The following is a 23200-nucleotide window of genomic DNA, read 5'->3' on the forward strand; positions in this document are numbered from 1 at the left end:
ACTGCGTTTTGTTTCTAGAAGATGCGGTGAGAACTATTTGGAAGCAACTCAACAGAAACCAGAAGTGGGTCAAAAATGACATTCCAAGACCTCCTGCTGGTGCTATTTGTTATTCTTCCTGACCATATGACTCTACCAAGAAAAAGCTGTTTTCCTGTTTGACGGGCCTTTGTAGTTCTGCCCAGATCACACAGCGCACAAGGAGAGAATTCCAACTTGTCTTTCCCATTACCAGAGCAAAAGTAGATCTCCACAGCATGTCCAAAGCCAAGAACTTCTAACAGTCAGAGAAACATGTGTGCACTTACTACAGGGGCCTCTGTCTGCCCTGAATGGATGGTGTGGTACAGATTAACCAGACTCTGTGTACACACAGAGCGAGAGAGAGAGAGTGTGTGTGTGTGTGTGTGTGTGTGTGTGTGTGTGTGTGTGTGTGTGTGTGTGTGTGTGTGTGTGTGTGTGAGAGAGAAAATCCAGCTTAACACACGTGCCTGTTCATCTCCAGGGTACTAGGTGAAGAGCCAGTTAGCTCCCTTTGAATCCAAGGCCATATGGCCCCCCAGTATGACTCCATACTACATACTGAGACTAAAAACTAGCCAGTATCTATAACATACTGGTACTATGAATGAGTGTTTGTCCTCCCCAGTGCTGGACTTACCTCGCTGTCGTGGTGCTGGCAGTAGCTCATGCGATCCTGGAACAGGGACAGCAGCGCGAAATTGTTCTGCAGGGACTGGGCGAGGGACACTGACATCCCTGGCTGGCTGGCGTTGCTGTTAGCGTTGACCCTGCTCAGATGGAGGTTCTCTCCCAGGCGCTCGATGAAGTGGTCTTTGGTGAGTCGCACCCGCTGGTGTGCTCGCACGCAGTTATCACACAGGTACTCCTGGCAGTCAAGGCAGTGGGATGTGGCCAGGTTCTCCTCGTCGCAGGAGCTGCACTGAGGCTCTCCCAGGTGGTGCGAGTGCAACAGGCTTCCACGTGACGGATGACTGAAGCCAGAGGAGCCTCCACCCAGACCTCCCCGGGAGTGGTGGTGGTGGTGGCCATTCTTGTTCTGGATCTGCTCCTCTGAGCTCACCACCACATCCAGCAGGTTGCTGAAGAGGAAATTGGAGGAAGGCAGGGAGTCCACTCCGGCCTCTGAGATGGACACCTTCTGGTCGCAGGTGGGGCACCGCAGCTTCAGCGGGTCCCCGGGACTGCGCTGTCCCTCCAGGCACTGCCTGCAGAAGGCGTGCAGGCACGGCAGAACGTGGAGCCTCTTGGTGGTTTGGCTGGAGGAAGACGAGGTGTGAGATGAAGACGATGAGGTAGAAGAGCTGGAGGAAATGGGAGCAGAAGAGCCGCACAGCTCCTTGCAGAGCGGGCACGTCTGCAGGTCCGAGTCGGGAAACGAAGCCATCTGCAGCGTCACCAAAACTGGGCTCAGTTTACAACATGCACGACGACGAGGCTGAGGTATTCATTTGGAGACACATCAGCCCGTTTGGGGTGTGTAGAAGATAATTATCTCTCCGCGTTAATGTGGTGTTTGAGGTAGATTCAACGATTTAAAAAATGAAAAAGGAAGAAAGATTTGCCACAAAAAACAAAACAAGGAGGTAGCCACTTATTCATAAAGTTATTCAAAAACAGTTGTGAGATCAGATGAAAAATCAGAATACTTAAATCAGTTGTGTGAGGCGTTTTTTTCTCTCTTTAGCAGAACCGACAGTCCTCCTTTTAAATACAGCATTCAGCAACAGACGACGCTGGTGCTTCCGTGGAGAAAAATAGTGCGATGCTGTTCGGGATAGCTCATAACATAAACCCGAAAATGGAAAGATACTGGGTCGGCTGGGGGGCTCGGTCTCTCCTCCCCCACCAGATCGGCAACATGACTACAGGACAGAGCTACAAAGCAGCACCCGGACGAGTAGCTACCTCAAATTTTTTCCCTTTAGTTCTCCGTTATCGCTAAGCCTCCAAATTCAGACCGGTGTGGCTGACCGTCGGGATCCGTTCAGGCGGCCAACGGTCGTATGGTTGTCGCAGCGCGAGCCTTGGACCGCGAGAGCTTAAATTATTCATCAAAGCAAGGGTATCATAGCGTGCCTCTGGTCACCGAGGGTTCACCAACAACCACAGCGAGCCTCCAACAAAGCCAGACCACAAGACAGCGCGTCTATCCCCAGTGTGGGAGAATTCACCGGCCCACCTTGTGAGGAGGCCCCCTTCCAGCTCACCTTTCCCCGCTGCTGGTCGCTCCCTCCGGGTTCTGCGTGGAGGAATGCGCAGGGTTTTCTCCCCGGCTCGGTGTATGGGGGTGGGGGTGGGAACGGTGGCTTACAACCAGGTGAAACTCGGTACAGCGACAGTTTGGACCTTTAATGTGCTGCTGCTGGTTTTTCTTTTATTCTCGGATGAATTTTTTTTTTAAAAAAAGTCAAATTAAAAACAAGCTGTGCGCTCTCATGCGCGTGCTGCTGGGCTTGCAGCTCCTCGAGCTGCTCTTATCGGACTGAGGAGGAGAAATGGAGCCAGCTACTTCCGCCCTAGGGGAGGAGAGAAGGGTGTGCGCCAAACGCACGCTCCCGATAGCTGGGGGTATGTGGTCACGTGCGCGTGAGTGCGAATTTAAAGGGATTCGCTGTCATCAATTTACCTTCCCTTCATAATATACTGCGCGTATATTTTATTATAAAAGAGTATAGTTGTTGTTTTTAGTTTAGACTAGCTAATGGCTGCCGAAGTCGAGAATCTGGGCCTGAAAATGTCAATTTTACTAAGTAACCTCAATGGTGTTCTTGTACATGCACGAAATATCACGATCCGCGTGTACTGACGACAACTGTAAGGTCTGGGGTTCGAACCCTGCCTGATCCAAAATGTAACTCAAAATGTCCTCTGGTGAGATATTATCGCTGTGCAATAGTCCACATTTTGATATTGATCTGTTACCAAGTGAATACAGTCAGTATTGCTGAAAACAATACCGATACTTTTAATTTACAAACCATCTTATGTAGGGAACAGAAGTTTGTCATATTTTAAAGACCTGTAAATCACTGTGATTTTTTAAGTTCAGCAATAATTAGTTAACACAGCAAAAAAACTAAACTTTGTGTATTTTTAAATAGTTTTTTGTGTGTGGGGGGGGGGGGGGGGGGGGGGGGATTTGAAATGTAAATGTGCCTGTCTCTTTGGGCCAGCTTCTCTCGTTTAACTGTGTTATAGGCTATATTGTGCATGTTTGAGATTTTTTTTCACTTCCAAAATAATAATTAATTTCACACAATTCAGTGGGCTGCATACTGAACGTGGAGGACAGCATTAATCATATCATGCTAGTGTTGAACCGACATCAATACCATCGATATTTTGATCAGTCTCTACAAGATACTGAACCCCGAGTTTCTCCTGACGCATCTCTGTATGTGGATGATGGATGGATGTTTTACAGATGTAGTTACAGACTCACTCTCTTTTTTTTTTTTTAAGTTTAATCCATTGTATCAAGCAAAGAATTTTCTGTTTTCTCTAAAATAACAGTAGATGCTCTGCTAAGCTAATGCCACAGGGTTCACCAACACAGGGGTGTGGCTAAAGTGGGCTAAACGGTGGCATCCTCCCTCAGTTTTGTCATATCAACGCAATCATGGGTGGAAATGATCAAAGTGAGAGAACATTGCACTCAACTGTCCACGAAGCACGATGTGTTACACTGTTCCTCGAATAAGCTACTGCAGGCACAGCGGATGATTGCTCGTGGCACTGACTGCAGAATTAGTGTATTCTTTAAAGCTGAAGAAGAAGAATTCCCTGTTTGTCAGATGACACGGGCCAAAGTGCAAAGGGTTGTTTTGAGAGACTGAAGAAGGCGCTCATTAAGACCACTGCTCTGAGTGAAAATGAGTCAGACAAACGGCCCTCTGTTAGGGTGCCATCCTGGAATGACACATGCACAGGCGCCCGTTTTCCTGCTCGCTGTATCATCTGACTTCGTGATCTCTTGACAGAGTTCACATAAAGTGTCGTCTCTACAGATATTCATAGTCCACAGACACGTGAGGGCATATTTTGACTCTCATTGTTAAAGACATATCTCCTTATTACTTGAGCGTCTCTCAAAATGAAGCTCTAAAAGGCAGTGAAGCTTGTGAGTTCAAAAGTGATTTCACCATCACATACTGACATATTGTAAGAAACCGAGGGGTCAGTAAAGGGACCATTAAAGCCTGTATTGTACTCCACTTGCCTTTTTAAATGGCAGCATTTGTCTCATTGCTGACCCTACCTTAACACAATACTTCCCCCTGGTGGGTATGAAGCTCTGCCACACCTTCACAGTGCTGTTTAATCAGTGCAGAGTAGACACACATGCATGTAAAGAATGACCCATCTGGACAGTCTTGATGTATGCTCAACCATCCAGGTAAGGAAATCCCAGAAAGTTGATTCTGTTCATCTGGATGAAGAGTTTTCAGTGGGAGAAACCTTTCCCAGTCTCAGCTGACTGCAGGTTTTACCCACCTTATAAACAGTACAGTGGGGCAAAAAAGTATTTAGTCAGCCACCGATTGTGCAAGTTCCCCCACTTAAAATGATGACAGAGGTCAGTAATTTGCACCAGAGGTACACTTCAACTGTGAGAGACAGAATGTGGAAAAAAAAATCCATGAATCCACATGGTAGGATTTGTAAAGAATTTATTCGTAAACCAGGGTGGAAAATAAGTATTTGGTCAATAACAAAAATACAACTCAATACTTTGTAACATAACCTTTGTTGGCAATAACAGAGGTCAAACGTTTACTATAGGTCTTTACCAGGTTTGCACACACAGTAGCTGGTATTTTGGCCCATTCCTCCATGCAGATCTTCTCGAGAGCAGTGATGTTTTGGGGCTGTCGCCGAGCAACACGGACTTTCAACTCCCGCCACAGATTTTCTATGGGGTTGAGGTCTGGAGACTGGCTAGGCCACTCCAGGACTTTCAAATGCTTCTTACGGAGCCACTCCTTTGTTGCCCGGGCGGTGTGTTTTGGATCATTGTCATGTTGGAAGACCCAGCCTCGTTTCATCTTCAAAGTTCTCACTGATGGAAGGAGGTTTTGGCTCAAAATCTCACGATACATGGCCCCATTCATTCTGTCCTTAACACGGATCAGTCGTCCTGTCCCCTTGGCAGAAAAACAACCCCATAGCATGATGTTTCCACCCCCATGCTTCACAGTAGGTATGGTGTTCTTGGGATGCAACTCAGTATTCTTCTTCCTCCAAACACGACGAGTTGAGTTTATACCAAAAAGTTCTACTTTGGTTTCATCTGACCACATGACATTCTCCCAATCCTCTGCTGTATCATCCATGTGCTCTCTGGCAAACTTCAGACGGGCCTGGACATGCACTGGCTTCAGCAGCGGAACACGTCTGGCACTGCGGGATTTGATTCCCTGCCGTTGTAGTGTGTTACTGATGGTGACCTTTGTTACTTTGGTCCCAGCTCTCTGCAGGTCATTCACCAGGTCCCCCCGTGTGGTTCTGGGATCTTTGCTCACCGTTCTCATGATCATTTTGACCCCACGGGATGAGATCTTGCGTGGAGCCCCAGATCGAGGGAGATTATCAGTGGTCTTGTATGTCTTCCATTTTCTGATGATTGCTCCCACAGTTGATTTTTTCACACCAAGCTGCTTGCCTATTGTAGATTCACTCTTCCCAGTCTGGTGCAGGTCTACAATACTTTTCCTGGTGTCCTTCGAAAGCTCTTTGGTCTTGGCCATGGCGGAGTTTGGAGTCTGACTGTTTGAGGCTGTGGACAGGTGTCTTTTATACAGATGATGAGTTCAAACAGGTGCCATTCATACAGGTAACGAGTGGGGGACAGAAAAGCTTCTTACAGAAGACGTTACAGGTCTGTGAGAGCCAGAGATTTTCCATGTTTGAGGTGACCAAATACTTATTTTCCACCCTGATTTACGAATAAATTCTTTACAAATCCTACCATGTGAATTCATGGATTTTTTTTTCCACATTCTGTCTCTCACAGTTGAAGTGTACCTCTGGTGCAAATTACTGACCTCTGTCATCATTTTAAGTGGGGGAACTTGCACAATCGGTGGCTGACTAAATACTTTTTTTGCCCCACTGTATATTTGCATAATAACTGAAATAAGCACCACTGAATGAACAATGAGCTGTGAGGTCAGTTTCTTGATCATTTATAGGCAAATTGTCTTGTCCAGTGAAGAAGTGGAAAAAAGGGCTCTGTTATCCTGCCCTGAAACACCAAGTCATTGGTTCAGGTATGTGATGACACCTGGGTGAAAATCAAATTTCAAGACGTACCACAGTTCACTGATCACAGTAACTCGGTGGACCACCGCATTAAGATCATGGGGAAGGATATGAAAAATGACACGGGTAGCCTTCTTAGACTGTGAGACTCCCATCAGTAATGGGGGACATTTAAAATCATCTACTGGAGCTCAAACCGAGTGTCATCAGGATGCTACAACACAGAGCAAACACCATCCCCACAGAAACGGCGGCCAAATGTATATTATACATTTGTTTTGTATAATATTAAAAGAGGAGGACAACTGCTCCCTGAGCGAAAACCTTCAGTGATCCTTTATGTGTCAGGAGTATCAGAACAGCTGAGAAACATCTTCTCTAAACACCGGTCTCTGTGGCTTTCAAACCATGTGTCAGCAAATGTGTTTATTTTATGGTCTGCTCATGTCAAAGTTCGCCATCTAGTGGCTGAATAGCAGAAACACCACGTAAGGGCCACAGCAGGGCTTTTATTCCAAGCACTGAAGGGAAAGTCAAGTCAGTGAGTTCTGGATAGAAGCAACTAAATTACATTAAATTATTTAGCTGTTCTGCCACAAAGTAAAAAAAAATCAAATAAAAACCTCACCAAATAGTATGCAAAAACTTTTATTGTCAATCAGCACTTTGATATTTTTGTGACAGACATTTCAACCTATGCTGCAAAGACTCTGCAACAATATTAAATCCACCTTTCTGTCACGCACGATCAGACATGTCAGTCAGCCAGGGTTGTGCTTTTTAACCAAGACACCGCGTCAAATGCTTCACGCCTCAACTGATGTTCCAGTAATCAAGCTCCTCAAACATGTCGCAGTCACAGATAACTGATTTTTTTCTTTCATGAGGAACCCGTCTTCTACTACAGGGACCATAAAATGAGACCCGTACAGTGAGCGATGCTGGCTGCGAAAAGAAGAGGAAAACATGCCTGAAAGAATTTTGAATAGGAAAGTTCTCTGGAACAGAAATTATAAGTAATGTTGTGTATTGTAAAGTGGCCAGAATCTGAGATTCCAGTAACGCTGCATTTACCCGCTACATCATTGCTGGAGGAGAAATGTTAAAGACTGCAGGGAAGCAACTGTGGTCAAATCCAAAAATCACTTTTTAGAGAAATGTCCTTTCTCATTTGAAAGAAGAAGAAGAAAAAAAAAAAAAAGAGCCTTTTTTTTTTTTAAGTAGAACCTTTTTTTTATGGATACATAAAAACTTCATACAAAGAAAAGGTAAATCACAGCTCCTTAACTGGCAACAATTGAGGTTTTGACATTAATATAACAACATAATACTGTCAAAGACTAAACACCATTATAAATATATACCTATTTACACTCAGATGTTATTTACAATGAAGTAAACACAATCGTGCAACAAACATGCTGGACTCTGTTCCTAAACAGAGTTTTTGCTTTCAAAGAGTCAATCTCACAAACAGATTGACAAATCAGCTAAAAGAACTCAGGAAACAACCTCTTAACCTATTTTAAAACTACTCTGAACCAAAAAAAAATAAAGATAGAAAGAAAGAAAGAAAAGAATAGTAGTTTTTGGTCTTTGTGTTTTTCTGCTCCTCAGTTCAAGTCAATTGAAACATGACCAAGAAATATGCAATCTTTCATATTCCTGATTTCATTGGTTGTTTTCCTGAGAGTCAGCGGCTGTTGAGCACAAGCAGTTTCTAAAGGAAAGAGAAGGAGTTCTGTAGACAGCAAAGAAATAAACAGCTGGTGGTTTAGTGTGTCCACACCTCATGGGCCCACAGATGATTGTGGCGGAGCCAGCGGCGGGCAGAGGGAACGTCCAGCATGAACACTTGTTCTTGTTCTGAGTTGACTGCTGTGTAATGGACTATTAGTTTGGGCTGAGGGATACAAGCTGCAGAGAGGAGGCGGCTGCCAGCAGAGAGGTACTCGCTCTCACAGCTTTGAGTCCTGGAAGAGGAGAAAGCACGAACATCACGTACCACTGCAGTCGAATCTTTACACACACTAACCATGGACAATCTTTTTTTTATAATTTTGAATGCAAAGAGTTCTTTATTTCTGGGTGAAATTATCACATATCAAAGTTAATTGACATCAATCCAGCCCCCCCCCCCAATGCCAATATTTCACTGATTCCATCTGAACAGACTCCTTATACACAAAAACACAATTTACCTTTTGAGAGTAATGGTGAGAGAAGTAATGGGCTCTGATAGGTGGTGAATGACTGTTGCGTTGACAGTGATGAACATCTCGAAGGTGAGAGCCAGCTCCACCTCCCCCAGTCGACAGGGGACAATCAGTGTCATGAAACCAGGGGGAGCTGAGACTCCAGGGTAGTAGCCCACATTCAGAGAATCTAATGAACATGAACGCAGCGAGCACACCTCAGAGTCTAATCTAATCCAAATCTTTGACCATTTGTAAACATTAGCTGAGACTGATCAGACTCAACATCTGGTGCCGTAATAGAATCTGCAGCTGTTTCCTGCCTTCGACAACTCACATTTATGATGCAATGATGTAAGTGTAGCAGTAAAAACCAGAGTGTGGTACTTACGTTTGAAGACTTCCCGAGCCCGGAGCCAGAGGTTTTGCTTGCCCAGTTTCTGTAAAAGTATCCGAAGCACTGTGTGGTCAACAGCCAGGTTTTTAGAGAGCATAAAGTCCACCGTGTCTGAAGCCACAGGAAGTATCTGCCTGTCCACACACACTTGAAGGTGAGAGTTAAACAAGGGGCTGTACCTGGAGATATCCATCGAGTCTGGAGAAAAAAGAAAAACCTCTTTATCAACTAAATTTTTCTCACAGCTGAGCATCTATTAGCGCTAGCAAACACTGTACAAAATTAAACCAGCACTTTCTAATCAGAGTGTAGCGAGTCAGTTAAACTTGTGGGATACTGATCTGGCCAGTTTAGTAGCAAAGCTGACTAACCTGCTGTATCATTGTTTGTTTGTTTTTTTAACTTTAATTTCAGCTCTCTGTAGGTTACTCACCACTTGACTCTTTAACTCCAGGAAGATTACAGAGAAGCTCCAGCGTGTCTCTGTGAGAGGTTTTTTCAGCCAGACGTATCAGCACACGAGTCCTACTCTCCAGATCGGCAGGCTCACACGGCCATGAGGACGAACTCAGGAACCACTTGTTTTCTGGATTAACAGATGTATAAACAAAATTTAAACAATTCAGCAAATAACTGGTTTCACAGTTCTACAACATTACCTACAAGACTATGAAAGCTAGCATTTCTCAGGGCAGCGAGACGACTATCACTTTTAAGGTTTCCACATAAAGTCTGAGGACATAAAACCAAATTTGCTTTTACTGATTTACAGGGAAAGAACTTTAAGTTTGTGAGTGTTAAGAAAAGACATTAATGGAAACCTATTATTGAGGATTGTGCAAAGTCTTGAGTCATTTTTTACACTTTCCTCGCAAGAAGCCAGACTTGTCTTTGTTACACAACTGATCCTGAGCAGCAGCTCTCAGCACTTTCTGATGGTCATTCAAATCTGTCTTTTAGACATTGGTTGCTTTTCCCCTCATCTTCAGCGCAGTCCTTGCACCTGACCACTTTCTTGTTTGCAAAGCTACTTAACACTGACATAGAACTCATCCAAGCATAAAATGATTCATAATGGCCCATACATATCAGACAATTTCTGACATTGATTCTTCAGGCACTTTGTTTTTAGCAGCCAGTCACAAAAACAAAAGAAATCATGTTTTCATCTTAAGAGCTCAGAAAAAGAAGAAAACTTCAGTTCTGATCCGAAAAAGCCTCTTGGATCAAATGTCTTGACAAACGTAATGAAGTCTCCTTTTTTCCAAGCTCTTAAGACTACCATGAATGAGAAACTACACAGACATAATTTGTTCCCATTTCTTTATGCCAAAGATGACACAGTTTAGACAGGCGCAAAATAAAATCTTTGGGATTCAGCTTGTTGACACAAACAGCTATTAGCTGTAAAGTTGACATATCTCAGCACCAGTTAAAAGTTGGCCCTTTAGTTGACTTTGCTTTGCTAATGCAGCATAAATCCCATTTTTATTCGAGCTGTGAAACTCTGCACTTATAAACCATGAAAATAAAACGCTGGTTACATTTTAAGCATGACGACATTAGCTAAATAAACATCGATCAGCTTCACGAGTCACTACCTCGGAGTGTGTTCAGAGCTCCCTCCACGCTGCCACTCAGGAGGAAGACCTCTGCAGCCACAGTGATCAGGCAGCATCGTGACGCTCCGTCCTCGTTCCCAAACAGACCTTTCAGAGTTGAGAAGCCGACTTTTAAAACAGACAGCGTCTCGACCACCCTGCGACCCTGCATCAGTAAACATGACACAGACAAACAATGACATCCTAAATTCGAAGATGCTGCTCAGATGTGACGAGGAGAGTGTGATGCGAGCTGCACGGCCTGATTACCTTGGCCCACTGATGCGTTTTGTGGTACCGTAACATCAGAGAGACTCCAATTCTGCCTACGAAACTCCTCACCATGCTGTCCTCACTTTCATTCTGACACACTAAAGAACATTTGAATGAATAAATAAATGAACAGCTACTTTTTTCCCCTCCAGATTGGAATCTGGAAGGTGCTAGTACACAGAACCACACTGGGAGAAGAAAACTGATGTTTATCTCTACTTAGAGCTTTTACCTGTCTCAGCAAATACAGAAAAGGGCAGTGACAGCTTGTCTTTGCCCTCAGACAGGAGCGCGACAGCAATGCGACCACTGATGCGCTCCACTTGGCTGGGGTGCTGGTTGGACTGGCAGATCCCTCTAAAAACCTCACCTATCCTCCTCCAGTCCTCTTGTTTCATACAAAGCTGACACAGACAACAAATACAACAAATACACACATGAGCACAACGCACCACCATCTTTACAGACAAAGCTGTCAAAAGATGTGAAGCTCTTACCTCCATTTCCACAATGGAATGGGCTAAATTCAGGTACTCTGGAAACGGTGCACCAGAGGAAACCCTTTAAGAGTGAAAATAAGAATTATAAGAGTTATGATTAACAAATGAAAACAATTGTGAACTTTGTGGCTCACTCACTTGTTGTTGCCGGACACCGAAGGCGAGTTTGGATGAATCATTTGCTGGAAAAGAGGAGTGTTCCTTACACAGTCGAGGCAGTCCAAACTCAGCTCTAGTCCAGCGTTGGCCATCTGTAAACATACAGACAGGTAGTCTAAATTCTTCCAGAGGCACATAAAGCAAATGAGCTAAACTCAGAGCATAATGAAAGGCAAACAACTGATACCTTGAAAGTGAGCTGCATGAGTTCAGGCACAAAGCCCATCACACCCTTTTCTCTCACGCAGTTAAAAAGGGAGAGGAGGAACTCGTGGCTGGGCTAAAAAGAAAACAAGATCAACGTCTAATCTCGTGTCAGCATCAATCAGTTGTTTAGTTTTCTCCGTGGTTAATGTCAGGACTGCTACACTGACCACTATGTTGTGAGCCAAGCCAACACTGAGGACGGAAAAGACCTCGGACAACATGCCAGCTTTCAGCAGAGCCCAGAGGAGGGAGAAAAATATCGGCAAAGAGAAATACACTCCTGGCGGGTTTTTCTGGTAATATCCTGTAAACACAGCTCCTGAGGAGAACAGGGGTAGAGCAGGAGAGGAGAAAGGAGACCGATGACGCAGCAAAGATGGGCAATCAGTTTAGCATGCAGCGTGCACAAAGGCTGTGGGAGAAAAAGAGAAGTGGGAAGGAAAGGAAGGAAACTCACCTGCTTTCTGAAGGCACGTTGGATTTTTGATGAATCTTGTCACGTTTTCAATACAAAACTAGCAAATGAAAAAGAAAGTGTGCAATTACAGCGATGTCACAACAGAGGGTGATGTTGGCCCTGCAATCTCCAACAATTCAATTTGATTTTTTAAATTCAAGATTAAAAACATAAAATGTACACAATACACAAACAATTTACTGTCTTTGGTGAAATCAAGAAAAAATAAATAAATAAATAAATAAATAAAGTAAAAACCACAGAGTGTACCTTTTCATCCCCCTCCATAGGCAGATGTTGGAAGCGACACATTTTGAACCCACAGGTCAGTGATTCACTGAAGTACAGCCTGCAGTACTGGGCATTTAGACAGCATCACACAGTCAAGTTATAGCAATGCAATTCACCCACAGTGCAAAACATATTTATTGTACAGAAGAACGAACTGTACATCTACAGTAACCACGGCGACATTAGTTTAATTCTTTTGGGAAACCTCAAGCTGAAACCGAATGATTGTCAGAGCAGACCGTGAAACTGAGGCCATTTCTGTTCATGGTTTAGAAAATGGAAATCGTGCTGTATTCAGCAAGGATTCATTAGTTTTAGAGACCACAAACTCATCAGTGAGTTGTTTACTGAGGTCAGAGATTTAAAGGTATTTAAGATTCATTTTCAAAAAGGCCACATCCATCTTTATACACAGACTATGGAAAGGACCCTCATATCTCCAGATACTGTATATATGACAGTAATTTCTTTATAAGTTTAAAATTAGTTGTCCTACTAGAACTTCCAAAACCAGTTCTGACTTTTCCAGATTTATTTCAGTTATATTCTATTAAATAACTGGAAAGTCCAATCTATGCTAACGCCACCGAACATGTATTTAAACTGAGCATTTTTTCAGTAGCAACATGGTAATATACAAAGGAACACTTACAGAACTTGATTTCAGGCGCCTAAAATCCATCATGTTTGCGGAGTTTGTGATCCATGCCCCTGCTTGGAGACCAGAAGAGCCAAAGAATAAAGTAACGCTGAGCACTCACATTGGCAATTAAGTTATAAAATGAGGAGTTATTAGTGAGAACAAGATAAACGCAACAGCAATTAAAGTTCATTGTCTGAGCCCTTTTCATTCTCCCTCACCGGTTCCCATGGACATGAGTGGGGGGATGTTTTGAAAGGAGTTCACCGTCTTGATGGGCTGGCTCCTGTTACAGAACATAAACAATATGATGATCGCGAGACTGAAAGATTAATGTGACAAATCAAAGATCAGGTCATGTGCACTAAGCAAACTGGTACCTTTCTGGGCCACTATTTACATGACTGCTGTTGGTATCAGATTGAACCTATTGGAGAAAAAAAAACAACAACAACACATGACAGATACACTATTGTGCATTTATTATACTTTAGAAGCAGGATAACGTATGAAACACCCATTCCTTTGAAAATAAAATTATTTAAATTCAGTATTTGATGTGTCAGATCTTTAAACATTGTCGCTGTAATACATCAGACTCAGTGCTCTGTAAAATGCACAGAGAGCATTTATGCAGAAGAAGCCCTATTAAAAGCCCTGCCATGTTTTTCTACAAAACCTCAGGGAAGTTAAAACCACTGACGTGCACGCTGCTCCTTTCTCTATCTATCTGATTGTGCAGAGGACCCATTACTTTACCACATGTTTGCTTTGCTTCTCAGTGGAGGTAGGGCATGTGTCGCTCTGTGTTCCAGTATGGGTGCTGCTAGAATGAGGTCTCCATGGCCTGCTGTTACTCTCCTCTATAGGATTTGAAGAAGAAAAAAAAACAATCACAAGTTAATCTCTGGTCTACTGAAGTCTGTTCCAATCATAGAGGGGAATTTTTTTTAAAGTATGTCAAAGTTTTGGGTCATTTCAGGCCATTGTCTCCATTATAATGGCCATTATCAAAGTTAGTTGAGTTAGGCATCTTAAAATTTCCACTTACTAACTAAAACGTCTGAGACAATAACTTGAAATTTTGAACAAACATCTGTACTGGACAAAATATAATCACATTTACCACATTTCATCTCTCACAAAAGGACCACAAGCTTTGAAACTCGTGTAAGAAAATCAACTTACTGCACAATATTAACCAGAAAATCAATCCTTTAAAGCTTAATGGCGATAAACAACTTAGACATGTTGGTATTTTCATGTGGGACATCATAAGCAGTCAGTTAAATATAAAATGCAAAAAAATTTAATTTCCTTTTAAAAGCAGTGAGTTTCTCATTTAGGAGCTGTTGGGATTTTCAGTAAGCTCCGTAAGACCAGTTTACATGTCTCTCTAATCTTTGAATTAAAAACAGTTTGAGATATTAGGAGCAATGCAAGAACTAAGTAACTTAGTAATGTACTGCTGCAGAGGTGCCAAAGTGGATTTTAGCCACATAAAAGAATCAACCAGGACATTTTTATTGCTTTAACTGCAGTCGGACTGCTCTTTCCAGCAAGTAAGTGAATCCATAAAACTCCAGACTCCAGCTGTTTATCTATATCTGTAAAAAACAAAAAAAACAAGCAGCTTTCTCCATTTCTTTCACAGCAACTAGGGCTGTGTGATATGACCAAAATCTCATTTCCCGATATAAGACATTTATCATCCCAACAATGATAAATATCACAAAAATTTTACATTTTCTGTGAATTTCGGGCAACTTGACTTGCGTGAAGTGGCTTCAGCTGGGCACCGATGCATTAAACTACATTTTAAGGCACAAGTTGAAACAGCCACAGTTTTATTTGTGAGCATTTATTACACGGCGCGCTGCAGGCAAAATCCTGTTCTAAGGTTTATTTTTTAGCACCTGACGGCTCTTTTTAGCTTCTTGTCCGTAAACACTCTGCATACTATTTCATGTGATTCGGTTTATTTTGAAAAATCTTAACAGGATCTTCAGCTTTATTGTGAAAGGTTTATTTGGAAAATAAGCGGACGGCGGAGCCACGCGATAGTTTTACTGTCATTGTTGCTAATGACAACACATAAAAGCAGTCGCTTGTCCGTCCGTAGTGTGGTTATATTAAATATAAGAGAAAGAGAGAACTTAATTAAAATTAATTCTACAGTGACCATCAAAACCATGAAAAAAATATTACCGTAAACAATTTATTTTGTGACACCACGAAACAAATGATAGCGTAAAATGAAACAATAGATGTTTTCATATGGTCATCTGATATATATCATTATATCGAACAGCCCTAACAGCAACCCTGTTACTTTAGATCATAACAGGTAAAAATCACAGACTCTGGCTGTCAGACGAGCACTGCGTCCCATCCATGTGGCAGAACTTTAGGTTGAGTCACAAACACTGACATGCCTTTACTTTTACCGAGCGTTCTACTGTTTTTACTTATTTTCCTTTTTTAAAATGTTTAGCTTCTTTTGTCTTATTTTCACTTTATACATATCGAAGGAAACAATAAAATATAGAAGACACTGTCATCATGGCTCAGTTTCTCTGCGCACTGATCGTACCTGTGTTATTGGGACTGTCACAAGGCAAATCCACAGTAACTGGAGCCAATCTAGAACAAAAGTAACTTTTATTTATAAAGCATTCAACAATTAATCTGTCACTTGCAGGACTTAATGTTAAATATAAGACCTTACCTCTCTTGCAGCTCCTGTGACGCTCCATCTCTTCTTGGAGTATTCACCACAGCAGCAGGTTTGGTTCCCGGAGCCTCGGCAGCTCGGGTAGGACCCAGCTTCAGCAAACTTTGATCAGGCAGGTTGTCAAACAGTTCTGGGTCGTCCTGGATCACGTCAACAAGCAGGATGTCCTGTTCGTAGGCTGTTAACTCGTCCAAAATGCCAGGCTGAGAATCACCAGCTGCTTCTCCTTGGGTTTTATCCTCTTCGCTGTTTGCTATTTTAGACGGGCTTGATCCCTCTTCTGTGTCTGAGTGTGATTCTCCATCACTCAAGGCCGCACCGTTCTTTTCGTCGCTGCAGGAAGAAGAGCAGGGCTCTGTCAGAACACCTGAGCTAAGGCTCGGCTTTATTTTACGATGTAAGGAAACTTGTTCTGAAATTCGGTTACCCTGCTCCACATCATCCTCGTCATCACTTTCTTCTTCACTGCTGGGAGAAGACTGAGGTTCCCTTGGTGTCTCAGGAGTTGTAAAGTCTGACAAGTCTCTTTCCAACTCTTCAATATGGTGCTCAAGACAATCCTTGCAATTATCATTTTGTGGCAAGTTGCTCACATCTTTGTTCATTTCTTCCTCATCTGTACTGCTTGAGCTGCAGCACGAGAAGCTTCTCTGGCACAACTGCCGTTGTGGTGAATGGACAGGGGAGAGCAAAGGTGGAAGCATGAATTCATTCAAGTCTGACTCTACGCAGTGTTCCTGGGAGATGCTGCACAATAGTGAACCCACTGAAGCATTGCCCCTAAACGAACTTGCACAATAATATGGGTCCAGTCTGGGGGGGCTCCTGCATGGGAATGGTTCCTTGTCATTTTCATATTCATCTTGAGGAAGGACAAAGGATTCACATGTATGAAAGGAGTCAGGGCTGTGCAGAGGAACATTGGGAGAGGAAGAAGCTGTTTGGGCTTCTTCACAGGAGGACAATATTTTGTCAGCAACATTGACTCTCTTGGGAATAAGCGATGAAGGTGGGAGAGAAGATGTTGTGGCTGAGAGGCTGCTCATGCTGCCCTGTGTGAATGGAGATGACATAAGAGACAGAGTGGTGGCAGTGTCCCAGTCACTCAGGCCGAGGACTGAGGGGGAAGGGGTCGATATGGAGGTGACAGTTTCTGGTCCATTAACTAGCAAAGCCGAGGCTGAGACTCCATCAGTGCCACGCTCCCTTCCACACTGAGCTGGAGGGGGGAATGATGCCGTATCTGAATTAGGCCTGGTTTCTAACTCTTCAGGCTGGTTAAACAGCGGTGAGGTCTCCATGTCTTTTCTGTGCCTTTTCTCATTTCCCTGAGCAAAAGCGCTTTCTCCATCCTCTTCCCATTTCTCTGTAGGTGCCTTCGGGGGAATGTCCTTGAACAGGTTACTGGATGAACCTGGCATACTTTGATTAGCTGTTGCAGAGTCAATCCCATCCTTTGCTGATGGATCAATAGTCCCTGCTGTGGTAGAAGCATTTGCTGTGCAAGTCTTTGAGAAAGGCCAGGCCATGTAAGTGCGTGCACATGAAAAATGTATTTTTCTCAAATACGCCCTTACTCTCTGGCAAGTGTACGACTCTGGTGCATCTGTATCCTCGTCACTAACATGATCGATGAGATCTGACAACACGTGTGATCCATCAGCATTTGTGGGATCGCCTTTCTGACCACCTGAAGCGCTACACTTATCGGTGGGCGCGAAGTCCAAAGTGCTGCTGCACTCAATGCTATCCCCTACCTTTCCTTTTTCTCTACAAGTCTCTGGGCTTACTGGATCTGATCCTGGACCAAGGTCCACTTCAGCATCTCTGTCACGCATGCCACCTCTGCAGTTGCCTGTCTTTGTATGCTCATCTAGTAAAAAAGAAGCAGAACAAGTTGCAGAGTCTTCGCCTGTCTGACTCCGGTGGAAAGGACTCACGGTATGATGGGATAATGGCTGTGAATGCATGCCTTCATCCAGGTGGTTCTGGCGGATCAGACTTTGAGACTGACAGACGGTCTTCTCATCCTGAGCACTTGGACAACACTTGCTACTTTTAAACAGAGCCTTTTTCTCAGTTTCTGATTCATTATGCCTTAAACAAGTAGGCCAAAACCGTATTGAAGCTCTCATCTCCTGCTGGAAGCAACGCACAACCTTGTTCTCGAGAGCATCCGGTAACACATACCCACAATCGTGACCGCAAGCTTCACATTTTTTGGCAACGTCACAAAGGATCACTTTGGGATACTGGTTTATCCACACGATAATCTTCTTAGAGCTCTGAGTGATTGTGTTTTCTTTTTCGATTTCTGACTGAGTAGCAGGTGGCTCTGACCCTGGGCTAGCTCTTTTTAGCTTACCCGGCGCCTTGCGCTGAGGGGAAGTGTATTTACATTCCCCACAGACACCACAGTGGGAGGCTCCGACGGCTCTTCTTAGTAACACTTCTGAACCAGTAAGACCGGAGAGGTTTGGCTCTTTATGTCTACCAACATCTGCAAGTGGAAACAAAACACTTGTCAGAGAGTGCAAAACGAAATAACAATGATTTACCTAAGCATCAGAAAGAAACATCACCGTAGCTTTCTTTCCTTTTTTCTTTTTCTTTTTAATAACTGCTTTTCAAACAGCATCGATTCCAATCAATATCGGCACCATTTGGGATCATCTCATTCACCATCTTGAACAAAGGCTTAGAGCAATGACTGATTTCATTAGAGGCAGGAAAGTCAAACAGACCAGTTAATCACAGAGGCATCAAACGAAAAAAACCTGAACAGAAATCAAGAAAATCAATCAAAATTTTAAAACTGTGTATATACTGTATATTCTGTGTATTTATTATCTCACTCTTATTGCCTGTTTATGCCCCGTCCTTACCCTCAACGTCATGCTGCTCTGGTGTACCTTAATTGCACCTTGGGGATAAATAAAGTCTTTCTGATTCTGATTTTGAAAAGCCAAACCAGGAGATATACGAACCAATCGTGTTGCTGCACTGAGGAACGTGGATGACGTCCTCACATATATCGCGGTGGATATATTTACTCATGGATCAATTAAATCAACAGTGTCTATTCAAATGAACTAGAATGGCATTTGCTCAGTGTTCTGTCAGGATGAGCAGGGACCTTTTTTTCCCCCCCGCATATAATTTTAAATTCTGATGACAACTCAAAGTTAAGGTGCTCTCTTTGTTCATTTAGGTATAGGCTTCAAAATCAGCTGAGATGGCTTCTGAGTCGCGGAGACTTGCTTCTTGAAGAACTTTGTTAGGATTTGTCCTTCTTAACGTCTCACCCTTGAGAAAATAAATAAAATAAAAATCGATTTTCATATCAGTTTAATTTACCGAATCTACCCAGGCACAACCTTTTTTTGAAGGCTAACCCATAACTGATTATAATTGTGACTGGTACAACAAAAAGGCAGAGAGGTTTTGAATTATGTCAGAAAATAAGCTCCATAGGAAATAAATGAAGACACTAAATTATAACACTTTTGTTAGGCCATAAATGTTCTGTGTTCAGTGCAATGACACTGTACACATAATTTACCAGACAACACCTTCTCTGGGACAATGGACATCATTAAAAAATGTAAAAATAAAAAAAAAAGATTCACAATTGGGGCACTATTTACTGAAGTATTTCATATTGCAGGAAAAAAATGTCTAGAGCTTGTGTTAACCAGAGATCTTATTTCAGACATCTAACCAAAATATCACTCAAAAGATTGACTTTAGGGAACTTGAAATACAAAAATGTAAATGTGTGTTAAGGTTTAGAGAAAGAAAAAAAAAGCTCTTACTTTATAACTGGTTATGATTTAGTAACAACGACTGACTGAGCCTGGAAAACATACATTTGGTTAACGTTCCCACTTCTAATAAAGAACTGTAAAGAGTAGGTTCACTAAGCTTGAGTGGCAGCTATGTGGAACAGCTTCCCAGGCTGTGAATGAGACAATCCCCAAATTACCCAACTGAGGTTTTGTCGATATGTGAAGCACTAACCAGGTGATATTAAACTGCCTGCCATTTGGACGTTTGACTATCACGAGCAAGTGAATAAGGCCTCAGTCACACAGGCCCGCAACCATCAGTAATGAGGGAAAATTGAGTACTCCAGCCAGTTTTGACTGGATGCTAGAGGTTAATGGCATTCACTAAAGGATTGCTGATAAACCGGTGCGAGACCCCCTGGCAACCACCTGCTACTAGGGAAAAAGGTGTATTCCCCAAACATTTGGATGAAACATACTTTTGACTGCTTTGGTCACTGGCATAGTACCGGGATTTTGGTTTAAATGATAGCGAATGACTTGCATAGGCTGAACTTTTACTTTCAAGACCATCTTCAGGTTTTACTTCAGCTGGGAGAGCAGTATTTGCAGACAAACATGAAAAACTACAGGCAAGTGCACCATCTTTTTGAGCAACGTTCAAGAACATAAGAACCACTCCCAAAAAGTGTGGGAATAGGCATGTTTCCCTAGCAACCGGTGGTACTATCACGTCCAATATGGGGACAAATCTGTAACAACATTGTTTTTATACACTTTATAAAATAAATAGATTATATTAAAAAACCTTAATAGGAATATACAGCCGGGGATTTATTTAGTCAATCTAGCTCATGTTCAGCAAGTAAGACGAGTGCCAGCTATATGAACAGGAAATGTATCTGCTATTAGCAGGCTGCTAGTTAGTGTATAATTAAACTCCATCAGCTCCAATCCGGGCAAGTAATAGCTAAGAAGATCCTTCATGTCAGGTTCAACCATGAACTGCATGATATCCACTAAAACTGGATCGTGTTCAGTAGGACTTTACCACATTGTTAGCTTAGCATCTGACACAATTTGGCACAAATTAGCAAAGAGTTAGCTAAAAGCATAAACCTATCACAAAACGCCCAATTGTACAATCAATTTAAAGGCAGTGCAATTTAACCAACCTTAAAACCTTTAACCTTAAAAACTCTAACTTATAATCCAGCTAAAGTGCACCTTACTTGGGATTCCCTTCGCACTCCTCCCGATTTTGCAGAAGCAGCAGCGGGCTGAGGATCACACCCGGCGGACGTGGCCTTCACTGAACTCCGTCCCTCTCTAACACCGACCCTCACGCTTTTAGCCCGGCGTGCCACACCACTTTTACCATTAACGTCGCACTGTCTGAAAGGACATCTACCCGACGTTAAATCGGTCTGTCTCCTCCTCCTGGCCAGAGTCGCCTGGCTTGTCAGCTTCATTTGATATTTGGACCTTTCACTCCTTGGATTCGTCCTACCGTGGAGCCGTTTGAAAACACACCAAATAAACCGCGGTCTGAGGCACGTGTTTCTGACCCCCCCTGCTCTGTTGATACTTGCCTCTAGTGTTCGGCCCGTCTTGTTTATCAGCGCCTCGTGACTCAGAGTCTACTTTACTCTTTGTTTTCTGCGTACCTGAGCCATTCTCCTCCGGCTCCTCCTCGTCGTGAGTGCTCGGCGGCTGTGTCTTCTTTTCGGAACCCATTGTGTGCGTTAAGTTTTGGTCGGGTTCATTGCTGCCCGGAGGTGACACCATATCTTTCTCTGAAATTAGCTGCACGGAATCAAAGTTTTTCTCTTGTTTTTTGCTTTCAGCCGAAATTCTATTCAGTAACTTTGGGACTCGTCTCCGCCGCGGGGTCAGCTGTAACCCAACAACGTCTTTTAGCGCAACTCTGTTGAGTTTCACCCTGCTAGAAGATGGAAACATGCTAACAGTTAAAACTGTGCCTTCCAAAACTTATTAAATAATTTACCAGGCTGCTATAAAAGTATTTTTCAGAGTAACGCTGGAACTTGTTCTTCTTAAACCATCATTACGTTACTATTCGGGGCCCTCGCACTCGTGTTGCTGCCGCTCACTGTTAATTTGAGATCGACATGGGGAGCTAAGGTGTGCCCGAATCATTGCGCATGCGCAGATCATTTTGCGTTTCTTAGCCGTCCTACGCACATTGCCAAATAGCTTCTATAACTATACTAACTTTTAACCAGAGGTGGCCCAACTATAGATATTCTGTACTCAATTAGAAGTGCACATACTTGTATTAAAATACTCTTGTAATACTCTTGTTAATGATTTAACCTATTCACTCAAGTAAAAGCAACAAAGTACAGGCTCTGGAATGTACTCAAGGGAAAAGTAACAATTGAGTACGCTTCTACCAGGAATTTTGGTCTAAAGCCAACAGAATCTCGCACTATGTTAATATAATAAAATCATATTAATTGCTGTGAACACAAACTTATTTCAAAGAGAATTTTAATTCTAATGATTGTGCATTAGTTCTCCAGGCTTTGGTCTTTCAAAGTCTTCTCTGGACATTGGCTGCTTTTTCACTCATTTTCATTCTTGTCCCTGTATTGGACTATTTTCAGAGGAATATTTTCATGTGCTAAATGACTAAAACTTGACCCATGAATCATTGAAGAGTTAAGAAAAATGGTACCAAAAAGCCTGCCAAAAACTCTCCACAGCAGACGAACAGCAACTGAAAGTCATGTATGTAAGAAACAGGAAAAAAACCCAGCAATGACCTGACACAGGACGTGAGACATGCATCTGGCCCTTCAGATGATCCATCTACTGTTCACTAAAGCCTCGTCAGAAATGTTGCAAGTGAAAGGTTGGCTGTAAAGAAGCCGTACCTAATAAAGGGAACTGGGAAGAAAAGGCTTATGTATGCCAAATTACAAAAGAAGTGGACTGAACAACATTTCTGATCACGTAAGGAACCCAAAATTCTTTGGTTCACATCACTGTATGTACAGACTAATGTACAGGTTGCTGTTCAGGTTATACCCTGCTTTTCACCCTATCCCTAGCACATCTGCAACCCTGAATGGAATGGATGGTCATCAGTAAGTACATAGGAGGACAGAAGAGAAACACAACAGTGAGTTTCTACAGTCATCAGTAAAAGATGGTGGAAACTTTGTCTTGGTTTGGGGTTACATGAGCTAGTTACGATGAGGATCTTGTTGAAAATATAATATGTGTTTATAATTTCAATCACTGATGAAATTATAAACAGAGAAAAGTACCATCAGACATTGATCTCTGTGCAATACCATCTGCAATGTATGGTTTGGCAGCAGATTTATTTTTCAGTATGACAGTGATCCCAAACAGACTGTCAATGAAGCATACCTGGATATAAAAACACACAATGGAGCACTATAAGTCATGGACTGGCCTCCCCAGAGCCTGAATCTCAGCATTAGTGTGGGATCATCTTGATCATCTTAATAGAGAATGGAAGAAAAGGCAGCCAACATCCAAAGAGCTTTGATTGTCTAAGAAGCCTCGAACTATTCCTTGACTCTTTAAATAAATTATGAGCAAGCTTGCCTAAGAGAGTTCAGGTAGTGTTGAAGGTGGTCATACCAAATATTGACTTTCAAGCTTGTTAGATTTGTAC

The 23200-nt window shown here is 42.8% G+C and overlaps 2 protein-coding genes across 3 annotated transcripts in view; both read right to left on the reverse strand.

The window, feature by feature from the left end:
• The window catches only part of trim71 (tripartite motif containing 71, E3 ubiquitin protein ligase), a 34553-nt gene extending 31971 nt beyond the window's left edge, over window positions 1–2582 (reverse strand). The window contains exon 1 of the mRNA XM_004574338.4: window positions 662–2582. Coding sequence (XP_004574395.2) covers window positions 662–1408 — 747 coding nt within the window. The 5' untranslated portion in view covers window positions 1409–2582. The remainder of the gene's footprint in view (window positions 1–661) is intronic.
• A 4342-nt stretch (window positions 2583–6924) lies between these two features.
• On the reverse strand, window positions 6925–21668 carry topaz1 (testis and ovary specific TOPAZ 1). Of its 2 annotated transcripts, none has more exons than XM_012915732.3 (21): window positions 21195–21668; window positions 15734–18239; window positions 15599–15648; window positions 13765–13868; window positions 13386–13432; window positions 13227–13291; window positions 13018–13076; window positions 12345–12431; window positions 12075–12132; window positions 11785–11936; window positions 11598–11690; window positions 11390–11502; window positions 11249–11312; window positions 10984–11155; window positions 10749–10849; window positions 10479–10644; window positions 9311–9463; window positions 8872–9075; window positions 8487–8670; window positions 8075–8258; window positions 6925–7230 (listed from the first exon to the last, which is right to left on the reverse strand). In XM_012915732.3, exons 1-21 carry the CDS (start codon window positions 21487–21489, stop codon window positions 7099–7101), a joined length of 4989 nt encoding a protein of 1662 aa, XP_012771186.3. In that variant the 5' UTR covers window positions 21490–21668; the 3' UTR covers window positions 6925–7098. The 2 variants fall into 2 exon arrangements, with proteins under 2 accessions (XP_012771186.3, XP_023010811.3); XM_023155043.3 differs by having other exon boundaries at window positions 13018–13079.
• Between the last annotated feature and the right edge of the window lie 1532 nt (window positions 21669–23200).

This window comes from Maylandia zebra, linkage group LG22 (assembly GCF_041146795.1).
Source record: "Maylandia zebra isolate NMK-2024a linkage group LG22, Mzebra_GT3a, whole genome shotgun sequence".
Lineage (NCBI taxonomy): Eukaryota > Metazoa > Chordata > Actinopteri > Cichliformes > Cichlidae > Maylandia > Maylandia zebra.